Here is a 12500-nt window from a genome sequence, read left to right as displayed (position 1 = left end):
TTATCTACATGTATTTAACTCTCTCTTAACTCCTTACAAGCTATTTTCAGACTTTAACCCGAAACTTCATACTCACCCAACACAAAAATAGATTTTTCAGACAGAATAGTAACGAGTATAGATAGTATTCGCCTGGCTAAGAAGCTCATAACATTGCCATCCGGAAGTATAACGGACCAACACACAAAACTGTGTATATCCATGAATGTTTATAGATAGAATGCGCTTGGCCAAGGAGTTCACAACATTGCCATCCGGAAGTATAACGGACCAACACACAAACTCTGTGTAACCATGAACTTTTATAGTCTGGTTAATACAGTTTAGTGAGAACAACTCACAAACGCGGATGGCAAAAACAATAACAAAGGCCTGAGTGACGTCATCTGCATACTATCTATAGTCAGGTTAATACTGTTCAGTGAGCATTACTCATAAACGCGGATGGCAAAAAACAATAACAAAGACCTGAGTGACGTCATCTTCGAACTATCTATATGCTTGTTTTGTTCAGAAAAATGAACTCTGCAACACAGTGCCGAGTGTTTATAATTATAACTATAACAGAAATGAAATTCAGAATAAGAAAACTGTTGGTAAGAAATCGTAACGAATGTGACGATTTTCCTTTGGATGGTAAGGGGAGTGTTAAATTAATCAAGCATGGATATAATAATATATAAAAGCAGCTTTGTCTAAGCTTCTTTATCTTATCGACTCAAAAGCTGAGAATGATGTGTGAATTCTTTTAATGCTTTATAAATCACATGATAATGAAACAATCGTAATAAATGTACATTATTTCTTTAACAGTGCTTTTAAGAAAATTAAATTTACGGAATGTTTCGAATTCAAATCGTTTTCATTCAACAACAACCGAAACAAATGAAAGGCTAATCTTACCAATATTTCCTAACTAGTACCAACTACAGGAAAATCATCACATTTGTTACGATACAACCAACCTTTTTCTTATTCAAATGTCTTTTGTACACCATAAAATTTAAAGATAACGAACAGTGTGTTGTAGAGTATGTTTTGCTAAAAAAAATTATTTATCGCAAGAATTTTACTGCTATTATGTCTGAATGATAAAAAAAAAATCTATTATGTGCTAGTGGGGTGTGAAGTTTTGGGGAAAATATTGAAAATGGCTGGTAAGGAGAGAGTTAAGCGATGAAGTTCATTTAGGCCGATTGGTTTATGGTTTGAACCTATTATTACCTAAATATTTCATTTGACAATCAATTGATAACTGTTATCAACAACTCTTTGTTTGTTTGTTTTTTTTAAATGCTGTCATTTTTATTTCTTTTTCAAGCATCGTTTTGACTTAACATGATAAGGAATAAACCTTGGCTATGTCCCAATAAAGGCACATTGATTTCACGGAAGTCCCAGGTTTGAGAGTTTTTGACAAGATGAGGGTTTTTTTTTTTTGATCGATCGATAATTGAAGGACGAGTTTTCTGGCCAAAATTCAGATACTACGTTGTTTTTTTTTCAGAACACAGCAGTTAATGGGTTTCAAAGACAATAACAAAGAGCTGAAATCTTTTTAGTTTTTTTTGTTTTTAATTGAGCTTTTATATAGAGCAATATCCACTAAATGTGCTCAAAGCGCTTTACAAGGTGTCCCTGGTCAACAGCAACATATAACATGGTAGGACGGGACATGACGCCTGTTAGGCGATATTACAATTTTTCGGACAAAGACAACACAGTTACCGGCCAGGTACTCATTTTACACCTGAGTACGGTGAGAGAAAGTGAGTGTAAAGAGCATTTTCTAAGGACTCAACTATGCGCCGAGCGAGATGCTCGAACTCAGGGCCTTCCGATCCGAAAGCGAGTGTCATACCACAAGACCACATAGCCGCACTTTATCCATCCTATACCCATTGTGCAAAATTAATATGTCTTTTGTTCTCATGATTCTCATTTCATTTATTTCTTAAAACGTGAAATTTAAATGCTTTTATGTTTATTTTCAGGTGTGGATATGGACATCCCCATTATCCGTGGAGGGGAGGTAATCTCTTACATCAACGACCTTGACTTTGGTGACCAGCTCATTATCCCCCCGGAAATGGATACTGTCAACCTGACCTGGAAGGCTGGAAACCACGAGGTCAGTTCTCTATTTATTTACGGGCATACTTACATACCTTCATACTTACCTACTTACATACTTCCTTTCTGACTTAACCACCTACTTATTATTCGCCTATTTCATATTTATTCTCAGCAATGTATGCGACAAATAGTTTGTTTGTATCTGAGGCATCTTCATACTTACTTCCGGTACCATTTCAATGGTAGAGGTCAATTTTACATGGTAGGCCAGTCTTCTATGGCTATGGCGGCGATGTGGTCTTGTGTGGTATGACACTCGCTTTCGGATCGGAAGGTCCTGGGTTCGAGCCTCGCTCGGCGCATAGTTGAGTCCTTGGAGAAGGCTCTTTACTCATATTTTCTCACCACATTCATGTGTAAAATGAGTACCTTGCCGTTAACAGCGTTGTCTCTGTCCGAAAAAATTATAACATCGCCTAGCAGGCGTCATGTCCCGTCCTAAATGTTAAATGTTGCTGTTGGCCAGGGGGATCCCTTGTAAAGCGCTTTGAGCATATTTAGTGGATATTTCGCTATATAAAAGCTCATTTTTTTCTTCTCTTTTGCATGCTTTAATTACATTCAACTGCAAAGAGTCCACTCCAGCCTTTCACATCATCCACTTCCGGTCTTGGTTGTCTGCCCTTTGGTCTCCTGTACCTTTATCATGTAAATGTTGCTGCTCGAAGCTCGAAGAAATAAATAACAACAATGTGTAATAATTGAATGTAAGCTTCAATTTAATTACGAAAACAGAGGAAATCGACGTTTCGCGTTTCCCCTTTATCTACAAACAGGATGAATGAAACACTACAAATGAATGAGATAATGTGGTAGTGGCGTTGTTAAGATGAATAAACAAAAACATTAATGGGCAGGAAATATTGTTCTATCTTAATTCGTGCTTCCTTATAAAGGATCATACTATTTCCTACCCATCAATGTTCTCACTAAATTATATAGATCAGATTATACAAGTTTAAGGTTACGCATTGTTTTGTGCGTTGTTGGTACCTCATATAAGGCTGGTGGATATTGTGAATATTTTACCTAAACGCATATCACCAATAATCCGTTATTTGAAGCTGCAAGCCAATTTCATTCTCTCCAGTTTTACAGAGGCCAATTATCGCCTCGACAAGTTATCATACTTGACACAAGTAAACACAACAGACAGGTCCTGGAATAATTCGATAATAACACCCGTATTCGAACGTAGGAAAAACTCTGTGTGGTTGTACACAAAGAACCGTGACGTCATCATAACACTTCTTTTGATCTCTCGTCGGGTTCGTTAGCGCGTTCATTAGCACCGGGCACCGTGATATGAACACGAAACCACACACGCTGTAATACCGCGCTCGTGTTTGGCTTAAGAACAATCATTTGAAAATGTTACCGTAACATTTTTTGTTTCACACTCACCCATCTACTATTCTTAATGATATTTCTATATGTGACCCCTCGTCTCAAAACGGTATTAAGTCGGGATGACTAAGATGATGAAAATTGAATTTGTAGCCAGACATATCAGACTTGTGTTGAGTTTATAAACTTTATTCAGGAAAATAAATAACATATTTCAGATTGCTGAATACCAATCATTCATAATTTTGACCAGTTTATCTTTAATTTGACTTTTTCAGCATCTAGTTCATCATGACATAATACCGTTTTGAGACGTTCGGTCACACATGTAGATGGTGCCTAGTTGGTTAGATTATCGAAGGGCGTTTCTCACATCTGGTTCTTTAGGGTTGCTCTAGTAATCTATGAACTGTATCTCCGCTCAAGTGATCAAATTTCCCCCGTGACTTTAATGGCAGCGTCTAGAATAATATGCCAGTCTTTATTTACAGGCAAATGTATTAGAATCACACATTCCATGAAATCTGGTATGCGCTTGCCCAAAAATGACAATCACAATAGGATTCAATAGTCTGATGTCACGTCCGCCCAGCAACGAGCAGCTTGGTTCTAAACAAAGAAAAATCGGCACTCTTTATTCTTCATGCTGGCTAGAACTTTTCACTTGTCGTAAGATCAGAATGTATGAAAGTCAAAACATCAGATTTATAATGATTTTCTCCTCTGGATAAACTTTTATGCTCGTGGGAGAAGTATTTCATAAGGGCGTCCGCCATTGTTCAAATAGTTTAGAACCAGTTACTAAGTTACTATGTGTCATTACGAGAGAAGTGACGTCATGACTGTTGAAGCCATATAAATGGAACGAAATTGACGTCACTCAAAACGTTGTTTTTGTTTGTAGACAGCCATTTTAATGATATGTTCTCAACCTCCTCCCCCCCCTCTCTCTCTCTCTCTCTCTCTCTCTCTCTCTCTCTCTCTCTCTCTCTCTCTTTTATCTCTTCTCTTCTCTCTTCCTCTATCTCTCTCTTTCTCTCTCTCTTCTCTCTCTCCCTTCTCTTCCTCTCTCTCTTCTCTCTCTCTTTCTCTCTCTTTCTCTCTCTCTCCTCTCTCTCTCTCTTCCTCTCTCTCTCTCCCTCTCTCTCTTTCTCTCTCTTCTCTCTCTCTTCTCTCTCTTCTCCTCTCTCTCTCTCTCTTTCTCTCTCTCTCTCCTCTTCCTCTCTCTCTTTCTCTCTCTCTTCTCTCTCTCTCCTCTTCCCTCTCTCTCTTCTCTCTCTCCTCTTCTCTCTCTCTCTCTCTCTCTCTCTCTCTCTCTCTCTCTCTCTCTCTCTCTCTCTCTCTCTCTCTCTCTCTCTCTCTCTCTTGCTCTCTCTCTAAATATATTATAAGCGATGTTTACTTTGATATTGCCAACATTGCTTCATATAAAAAGTGACACACATTGTGTGAGTGTGCAAATTCGCAATACGAAAGTCTTTAGGCAAGTGTATCTGCGCACCTACGCACGTGCGCTTGTGTGTATGTGTGTGTTTGTGTGTGTGTGTGTGTGTGTGTGTGCGATGGTACATAGTGTGAGTTTCGAATCTATACCATGTACACATCAGCTTCCGTGTGTTTTAGTATGCATGTATGTTCATGTGTGTATGTATATGTATATGTATATATATATATATATATATATATATATATATATATATATATATATATATATATATGTGTGTGTGTGTGTGTGTGTGTGTGTACGATGTGTGTCCATAGCATTTCCAAATTCCATTTCCAAAATGTTTATTTGTCAAACCCAAATATCCAAACCAGCTTACCTATTGATCCTAGCGTGAATACAGGAATCTCTCCAAACCTCATATGTGACCTTTTGTCTCAAAACGGTATTAAGTCGGGTTGGTTAAGATGTTGAAAATTGGATTTATAGCCAGAAATATCAGACTTGTGTTGAGTTTGTATGTTTTATTGAGGAGAATGGATACCATATTTTACGGTGCTAATGCCAAAAAATTTTATTTTAGACCAGTTTAACATTTATTTCGGCTTTTAAGCATCTGGTTCGTTCCGACACAATACCGTTTTCAGACGAAGGGTCACATATTATAACACATCTATCCCATCCCCGTATCAATTATTGTTTACCAAACACCAAGTGCCAAAATTCCCTTGGTGAAATCGTATGTAATGAAATACTCAAAAAAATGTGGTTGTAGCTGAATAATTGTAGCATTACAAAATGAGACCCTTCCCGTCAATCTGGTGTTTTGTCGCGTTGAAGAAGATGAAAACAAATAAAATCTACTTTTAAAATGAGCACGAGAGGAAAAATTATTTAAAATGAACAAGTTACAAGAACAAGATGAAAACTATTCTCTTGAACATGGTGAACAAATAGAAAGGTGTCGAGTTCGATCAACCGCCGCTGCGCTGTGCGGTCATGAGCAAGTCACCCCGCCCTAGCTCAATTTGCGGCGCTGCATTGCGGCTAACGCCTGTGTTATTCCAGTCTTTCCTTAGAATAGACCCTAGAGACAAATTTCCTCTATGGGATGAATAAAGGGAATTTTATTATTTTTATTTTATTTCATTATTTTATCAAACATCAATCGCAACAGGCACGAATAGACATCATTTGTGACCCTCCGTCATAAAACGGTATTATGTCGGGATGATTCAGACCCCAAAAAGTGAGTTTAGAGACAGAATGATGAGAAATTGGACCTTAGAAGTTTTTGTAAAGCAAGAAATAGTATTTATACTCCAGCATGACGTAGAGAAAGTCAAACCAAGCTTGATGTTTGTGGAAAGGATTTCAATTTCCCTAACCGAGTCTATCCCGACTTAATACCGCTTTGAGACGGCGGGTCACATTTTCTTGCATTTTATACCCGCCCTCAAATAGAAATAGTAAAAAACTGCATTAAAGTGCTATATACTATTATTATGAATATTTATATTTCATTTATATTTTGAGACATTTTGTATAATATTCTAAAATCTTCTTTTACTAAATTATCAGCTAATCCATTCCACCTTACCAGAGAATATGCAAGCATAATTATAGCATTATTATTCAATTCATAACAATTTCTTCATATTTTTCATTCTTATAACATGTATCTATTATAATGAGATATTCAAACAAGATGTCATTTGGAATAATTTTTCTTAAAATTTCACCAAAAACAAACGATATAAATCACAGCAATAAACAAAGACAAATATAAGGAAGGATGTTCAAAACGTATCTAATCAAATTATCATCTATTATCATCTAGAGATCGGAAAATCCCATTAGTTCCTTAAAATCTCGAAACGAAAATTGTGCGATTCATTTAATAATAACCGGGGGGAAAAATCATAGATAGATAAAAAGCAGTTTCACCAAGATGAAAGTGTGAAATTGCTATCTATCTCAAATTGGATTCAATAGTCTGATGTCACGTCGCCCAGCAACGGCGGTCATCGTGGTTCTAAACGAAGAAAATAGGTACTTTTTATTCTTCATGCTGGCTAAAAAATTTCATGTCTTTTGATCAGAATGTGTCAAAGGCAAAATATGATCAGATTTATAATTGGGTTTTTTCCTCTGGATACGCTTTTATGCTCGTCGGAGAAATATTTCATAAGGGCTTCCGCCATTGTTCCGATAGTTTAGAGTAATCTGGAAAGACAAATATTTAAAACTTTGGCCAGAAAACTCGTCCTTCAAATATTGATCGATTTAAATGACCCTCATCTTGGCAAAAAAAAACCTCTCAAACCTGGGACTTCGCGAGGTCTTCCTTCAGTCCCAGGTTTGAGAGCTTTTGCCAAGATAGTAGTAGTGTATGGCGACACCTCCAAATTATGTTTGTCGATCCATGATATCAGGTCATCTCCGGCTTCAAAGATTGTTTCGAACCCCCCTTCTAATTTTGTGACTGGGCATTGCAGGACCAGATGATCGATGGTTTGACGTGCCCCTTTGCTTTGCCAAGATGAGGGTCATTTTAAATCACGTGATATTTGAAGGCCGAGTTTTGTGGCCAAAGTTTTAGATAGGAGTTTGTTTTTTTTCAGAGCACAGCGGTTAACCTGGGCATCACCTCCACATAGTATCATTTTGATGCGATGGGGCACCAATATCTATTCTATTTCAATTTTGAAAAATTACAACGGTTTTGTAGTGCAGTTGTAAATTTCATGTGTCTGTCTGTCTGTCTGTCTGTCTCTCTCTCTCTCTCTCTCTCTCTCTCTCCCTCTCTCTCTCTCTCTCTCTCTCTCTCTCTGTGTGTGAGTGTGTTTGTGTGTGTGTGTGTGTGTGTTGTAAGAAATGTTATCTTTGCCAAAAAGAAATAAAGGAATATTGCCCTGGTTCCTGAAAACGAAATACGAGTTGAGTCTCTCTGTGAGGCACGCGTATAAATAGCGCTCAATTTATATAAATGTAACCGCAGATAACCTAATATCAATTCAATATTTATTATTATAAATGCAGGATTTATTGTAATAGATGCGATCTTTATTTAAATAAAATATGCTTCAGTTTTGTGTGCAAAAAACCTACCTTTTCTACCTTGAAAGACAGACAGGTGATGTGTGAGATATTGTCTAAATCCAAATGGAACGACCAGGTAGGAAGTCTAAGTAGAATCTAATCGTGGAATTAAATGAATGGAATGGTTGGCGTGATGACGATAAAGAGTTTATCACAATAACATGGCAGTTGAAGAAAGGATAAAGTCATTAATAATTCGAGTCAGTTAGTAACGTGAAAGATGCTTAAGTGTTTAAATCTTGTATCGATGATGTATTATTATGGTCTTGTACATAAACAATTCGTCTTGAATATTTAGGTCTGGGGGGCGGATTGATATGTGACCCACCCATTGCCTGACAACAATATTATGCACATCTATTTTGACTTGATTTATTTGACATATGTGACCCATCGTCTCAAAACGGTATTATGTCGGGGTGAACAAGATTCTGAAAGGTAACTTTGATGCGTAACTGATCAAGAAAACGAAATTTCGGTTTTCAGTTTCAGCACTTTAAAATTCTATATTTCTTCTTCAAAAATACATTCATGGACTCAACACAAGTCTGATGTTTTTGGTCATAGATTCTATTCTCAGCACTTTGATCATCCCGACTTAATACCGTTTTGAGGCGGTGGGTCACATATTCCCTGTGTATCTCCTCGTGCGGCTATGTGGTCTTGTGGTACGACACTCGCTTTCGGATTGGAAGGTCCTGGGTTCGAGCCTCGCTCGGCGCATATTTTTGAGTCCTTGGATAAGGCTCTTTACTGACATTCTCTCACCATACTCAGGTGTAAATAATAATTTTTCGGACAGAGACAACGCTGTTAACGGCCTGGTACTCATTTTACACATGAGTAAATTGAGAGAAGATGAGTAAAGAGCCTTTTCCAAGGACTCAACTATGCGCCGAGCGCGAGGCTCGAACCCAGACCTTCCGATCCGAAAGCGAGTGTCATACCACAAGACCACAGTTTATCTTGGTCTTCCTCTCTTCCATGCTTGTGCCACACAAAGGAGGCTGTTGATCAGATAATATTCTTAAGACACGTCTTATCTATCTCCGTCTTCTAAGGGCGGGGTCACCAATGTACTTAAAGAATGGATATTTACTCTATTGCCAACCTTCTCCTTTGACAAAATTATCATTGCCCATCTTATCTTTAAATTGAGGCCTCAAAGCCTTATGGAGAAAGGTATCCAGTATCGTTCCATCTCTGTTTGTGATTTTTCATGTCTCAGTCCCACATAATTATACTGATCGAGAGCACATCAATTCTGAGGAACTTAATATTTCTCCTTCTTTGCACCTCCCCTTGTTGAATGTCGTCCATGCATTTCCAATCCTTCTCTTGATGTACTTATCAGCTCCTAATGGATCGGTGACTAATTTTGCACCCAGGTATTCAAAAGCTTCGACTTCCTACATCGAAAAAGTGAACATGGAGAGGCTTCGTACGGGAATAGAAGTGTTTTGTTCCCATACGAAGCCTCTCCATTTTCACTCTTGCGTTAGTATTTTCACGATCACCGGATTCAGGCAGCCCCTGCCGTTTTAGACTTCCTCCATCCTGAGTTAATTTCTTTGTTGATTTGTTGTAATTTATCCTCAAAGACGCTGTCTTCATGATATTGACCTTTAACCATCTCCTTACCAGGCATTTCAGGATTTTCCCCAAATCTTCACACCAAACTAACACAAAAATTGATGTTTTTTTTATCACTGAAAACACAATAGCAGTAAGTTCTTGCGATACACAATTTCTTTAGCAAAACATCTACTCTACAACACACTGTTCATTCTCTTTAAATGTTATGATGTACAAGAGAAATTTGAATAAGAAAAATGTTCGTTGTATCGTAACGAATGTGACGATTTTCCTGTAGTTGGGAAGGAGAGGGTTAACCCCGAAGATTTGTGGTCCTTCATTGATCTCTTCAACCTTTCCATGATTTTGTTTTATGAGTTGTTATGTAAAATCCCAGCGGATTCCATTCATACTTTGTCTAATGGATGATATCTGAATGATTTATGATGTGGTGCGTAAACTAATAAATAGTTTATATGTAGATTCTATTGTTATATTCCATTCAATTTTACCATAAAATTAAAAATTTTAAAATTTTCATACATATCTTTCTTTCCTCTTTCATCTCGTATGGCTTTATATCTGGAGTACTGTTTCATTCGAATATGAAGGTACTCCTCTTTTTGAATTCTTCTAGCGGGCCAAAAAGTTGGGGTTTCTTTATGTAGTGAGGTTGCAGAGGGACAAGTCTCTTCTCTATCGGTAACTTTTCTTCTAACCCCTAGGAAAGACTTCATAGACTCTGTCTTTCTTCCCTATCTTATCTTATCTTATCTTACTAAAGGCTTAACAGGAATTATCCTTTAAATGCCTTATACAATAGTTTATAATTACAGAATCTCATATAGCTTGTATTGTATCATTTACAGACAGTTTTACACAACTTTGAATGTCAGGAAAAATGTATCAATACGGCAATGTAAAATCGAAAAATATTATCATAGAATACTGGTAATTGAAAACTGGTCAAGATCGAATGAATCATAAATGTACAAAGTTCATAGTACAATGAAATATTAATGACAAAAATAATCATGAAAGCAACAAGCCGTAGGGTCAATATAATTTCTAATATGTGACCCATCGTGTCAAAACGGTATTAAGTCGGGATTAACCAGATGCTAAATAGCCAAAATTAATGCTAAATTGGCCAAAAATACGAATCATCGGCATTGGTACCCTGACATATGATATTCATTCTTCTCAATAAAACATTCAAACTCAACCCAAGTCTGATATTTCTGCTATAAATTCAAATGTCATCATCTTAATCATTCCGACCGTTTTGAGACGGAGGGTCACATATGGGTCAAAAATCGTATAGTATTGATTCATTCATTGGTCATAATCGGTTCGTATTCTCGAGACTACCACATTATTATAGAAGTTTGGTTTGACAAGACTTGACTGTATATGTGTATGTAGACAAACAGGTTAAACTCTCAGCCACACATTTGTTATAATTAAAAGTTAGGCTTATCAACTGTCTTCCTTCTACCACCCGTGAACAACACTTGCAAGGTGTGTATCATGAACGTTCCAGGTTGTGTAGAGCACTTTACGTCCAAATAAATAAATGATCTTATGAATATCTCGAAGATTCGCTGTGAAATATTTACTGTACTTACTAGTAAGAACAGTCTTTTGTCATATTATGTGGTGCGCTCCGTCAAATTGTTGGTAATAGGGCTCAACAGTCGTGACGTCACTTCCCTCGTAATGACGTATAGTAACTTAGTAACTGGTTCTAAACTATCGGAACAATGGCGGACGCTTTATGAAGTATTTCTCCGACGACTATAACAGCGTATCCAGATGAGAAAAACATTATAAATCTGATCATGTTTTGACTTTTATAAATTCTGATCATATGATATGTGAAAAAGTTCTAGCCAGCATGGAGAATTAAAAGTACAGATTTTCTTTGTTTAGAACCAAGATGCTGGTTGCTGGGTGGACGTGACATCACACTATTGAATCCAATTCGCAATGGACGAGCCCTGGAACAGTCTGTTGATCTGGCATTTGTCACATTAACCCTCTCCTTACCACCTATTGTAAAATCGTCACATTTGTTACTTTTCTCATCCAGATTTAATTTCTTTTCGCTATAGCTATAAAAACTTGACATTCTGTAATAGAACTCATATTGTCGTACAATATTATGTATAGAATGTGCTTGTTGCTTTTCTGTTTGAGTAAGAAATGTCTGTTTTTGTGTTGGGTGGGTGTGAAGTTTTGGGGAAAATTCTGAAAATTGCTGGTAAGGAGAGAGTTAAACAAATTATACCAAAAAATGATGAAAAAATCTAATTTAGAAATTGGAGAGCAGTCGATTCCCTATCGGGGAAGACTGATATTGTGGGATTTTTATTCTTGTATTTTTCGTTCTTGCTTTGTCTGACACTGTCCTATACACACTTTTTCAGATTTTTCTCTTACTGAACATTCAGTTGTACGTCATATTGATCAGATAATTTAATAGTGTTTATATAGTGCAGCTATGTGGTCTAGTGGTATGACACTCGCTTTCGGATCGGAAGGTCCTGGGTTCGAGCCTCGAGCTCGGCGCATAGTTTAGTCCTTGGAAAAGGCTCTTTGCTCACATTCTCTCACCGTACTCAGGTGTAAAATGAGTATCTGGCCGTTAACAGTGCTGTCTTTGTCCGAAAAATTGTAATATCGCCTAATGTCCCGTCCTACATGTTAACTGTTGCTGTTGACCAGGGGCCCCATTGTAAAGCGATTTGAGCACGTTTAATGGATATTGCGCTATATAAAAAAAGCTCAATATAATCTTGATTTTGTGTAGTGTAAGAAACAAACAAAACTCATTGATCTCAAGAGAACAAACGTATTTTAACACAAAGTTTATGAGTCAAGGCTAGAAATCCGA

The 12500-nt window shown here is 37.2% G+C and overlaps 1 protein-coding gene across 1 annotated transcript in view; it reads left to right on the top strand.

The window, feature by feature from the left end:
• The window catches only part of LOC144975771 (uncharacterized), a 166510-nt gene that overhangs the window by 76408 nt on the left and 77602 nt on the right, over positions 1-12500 (top strand). The window contains exon 3 of the mRNA XM_078919958.1: positions 1995-2131. Within this exon, the coding sequence (XP_078776084.1) occupies positions 1995-2131 (137 nt within the window). The remainder of the gene's footprint in view (positions 1-1994; positions 2132-12500) is intronic.

The sequence above is a fragment of the Berghia stephanieae genome, chromosome 6, assembly GCF_034508935.2.
Source record: "Berghia stephanieae isolate SIO BIC M18660-M18661 chromosome 6, UCSD_Bste_1.3, whole genome shotgun sequence".
In the NCBI taxonomy this organism is placed as follows: Eukaryota; Metazoa; Mollusca; class Gastropoda; order Nudibranchia; family Aeolidiidae; genus Berghia; species Berghia stephanieae.
This window is presented reverse-complemented; position numbering and strand designations above follow the sequence as displayed.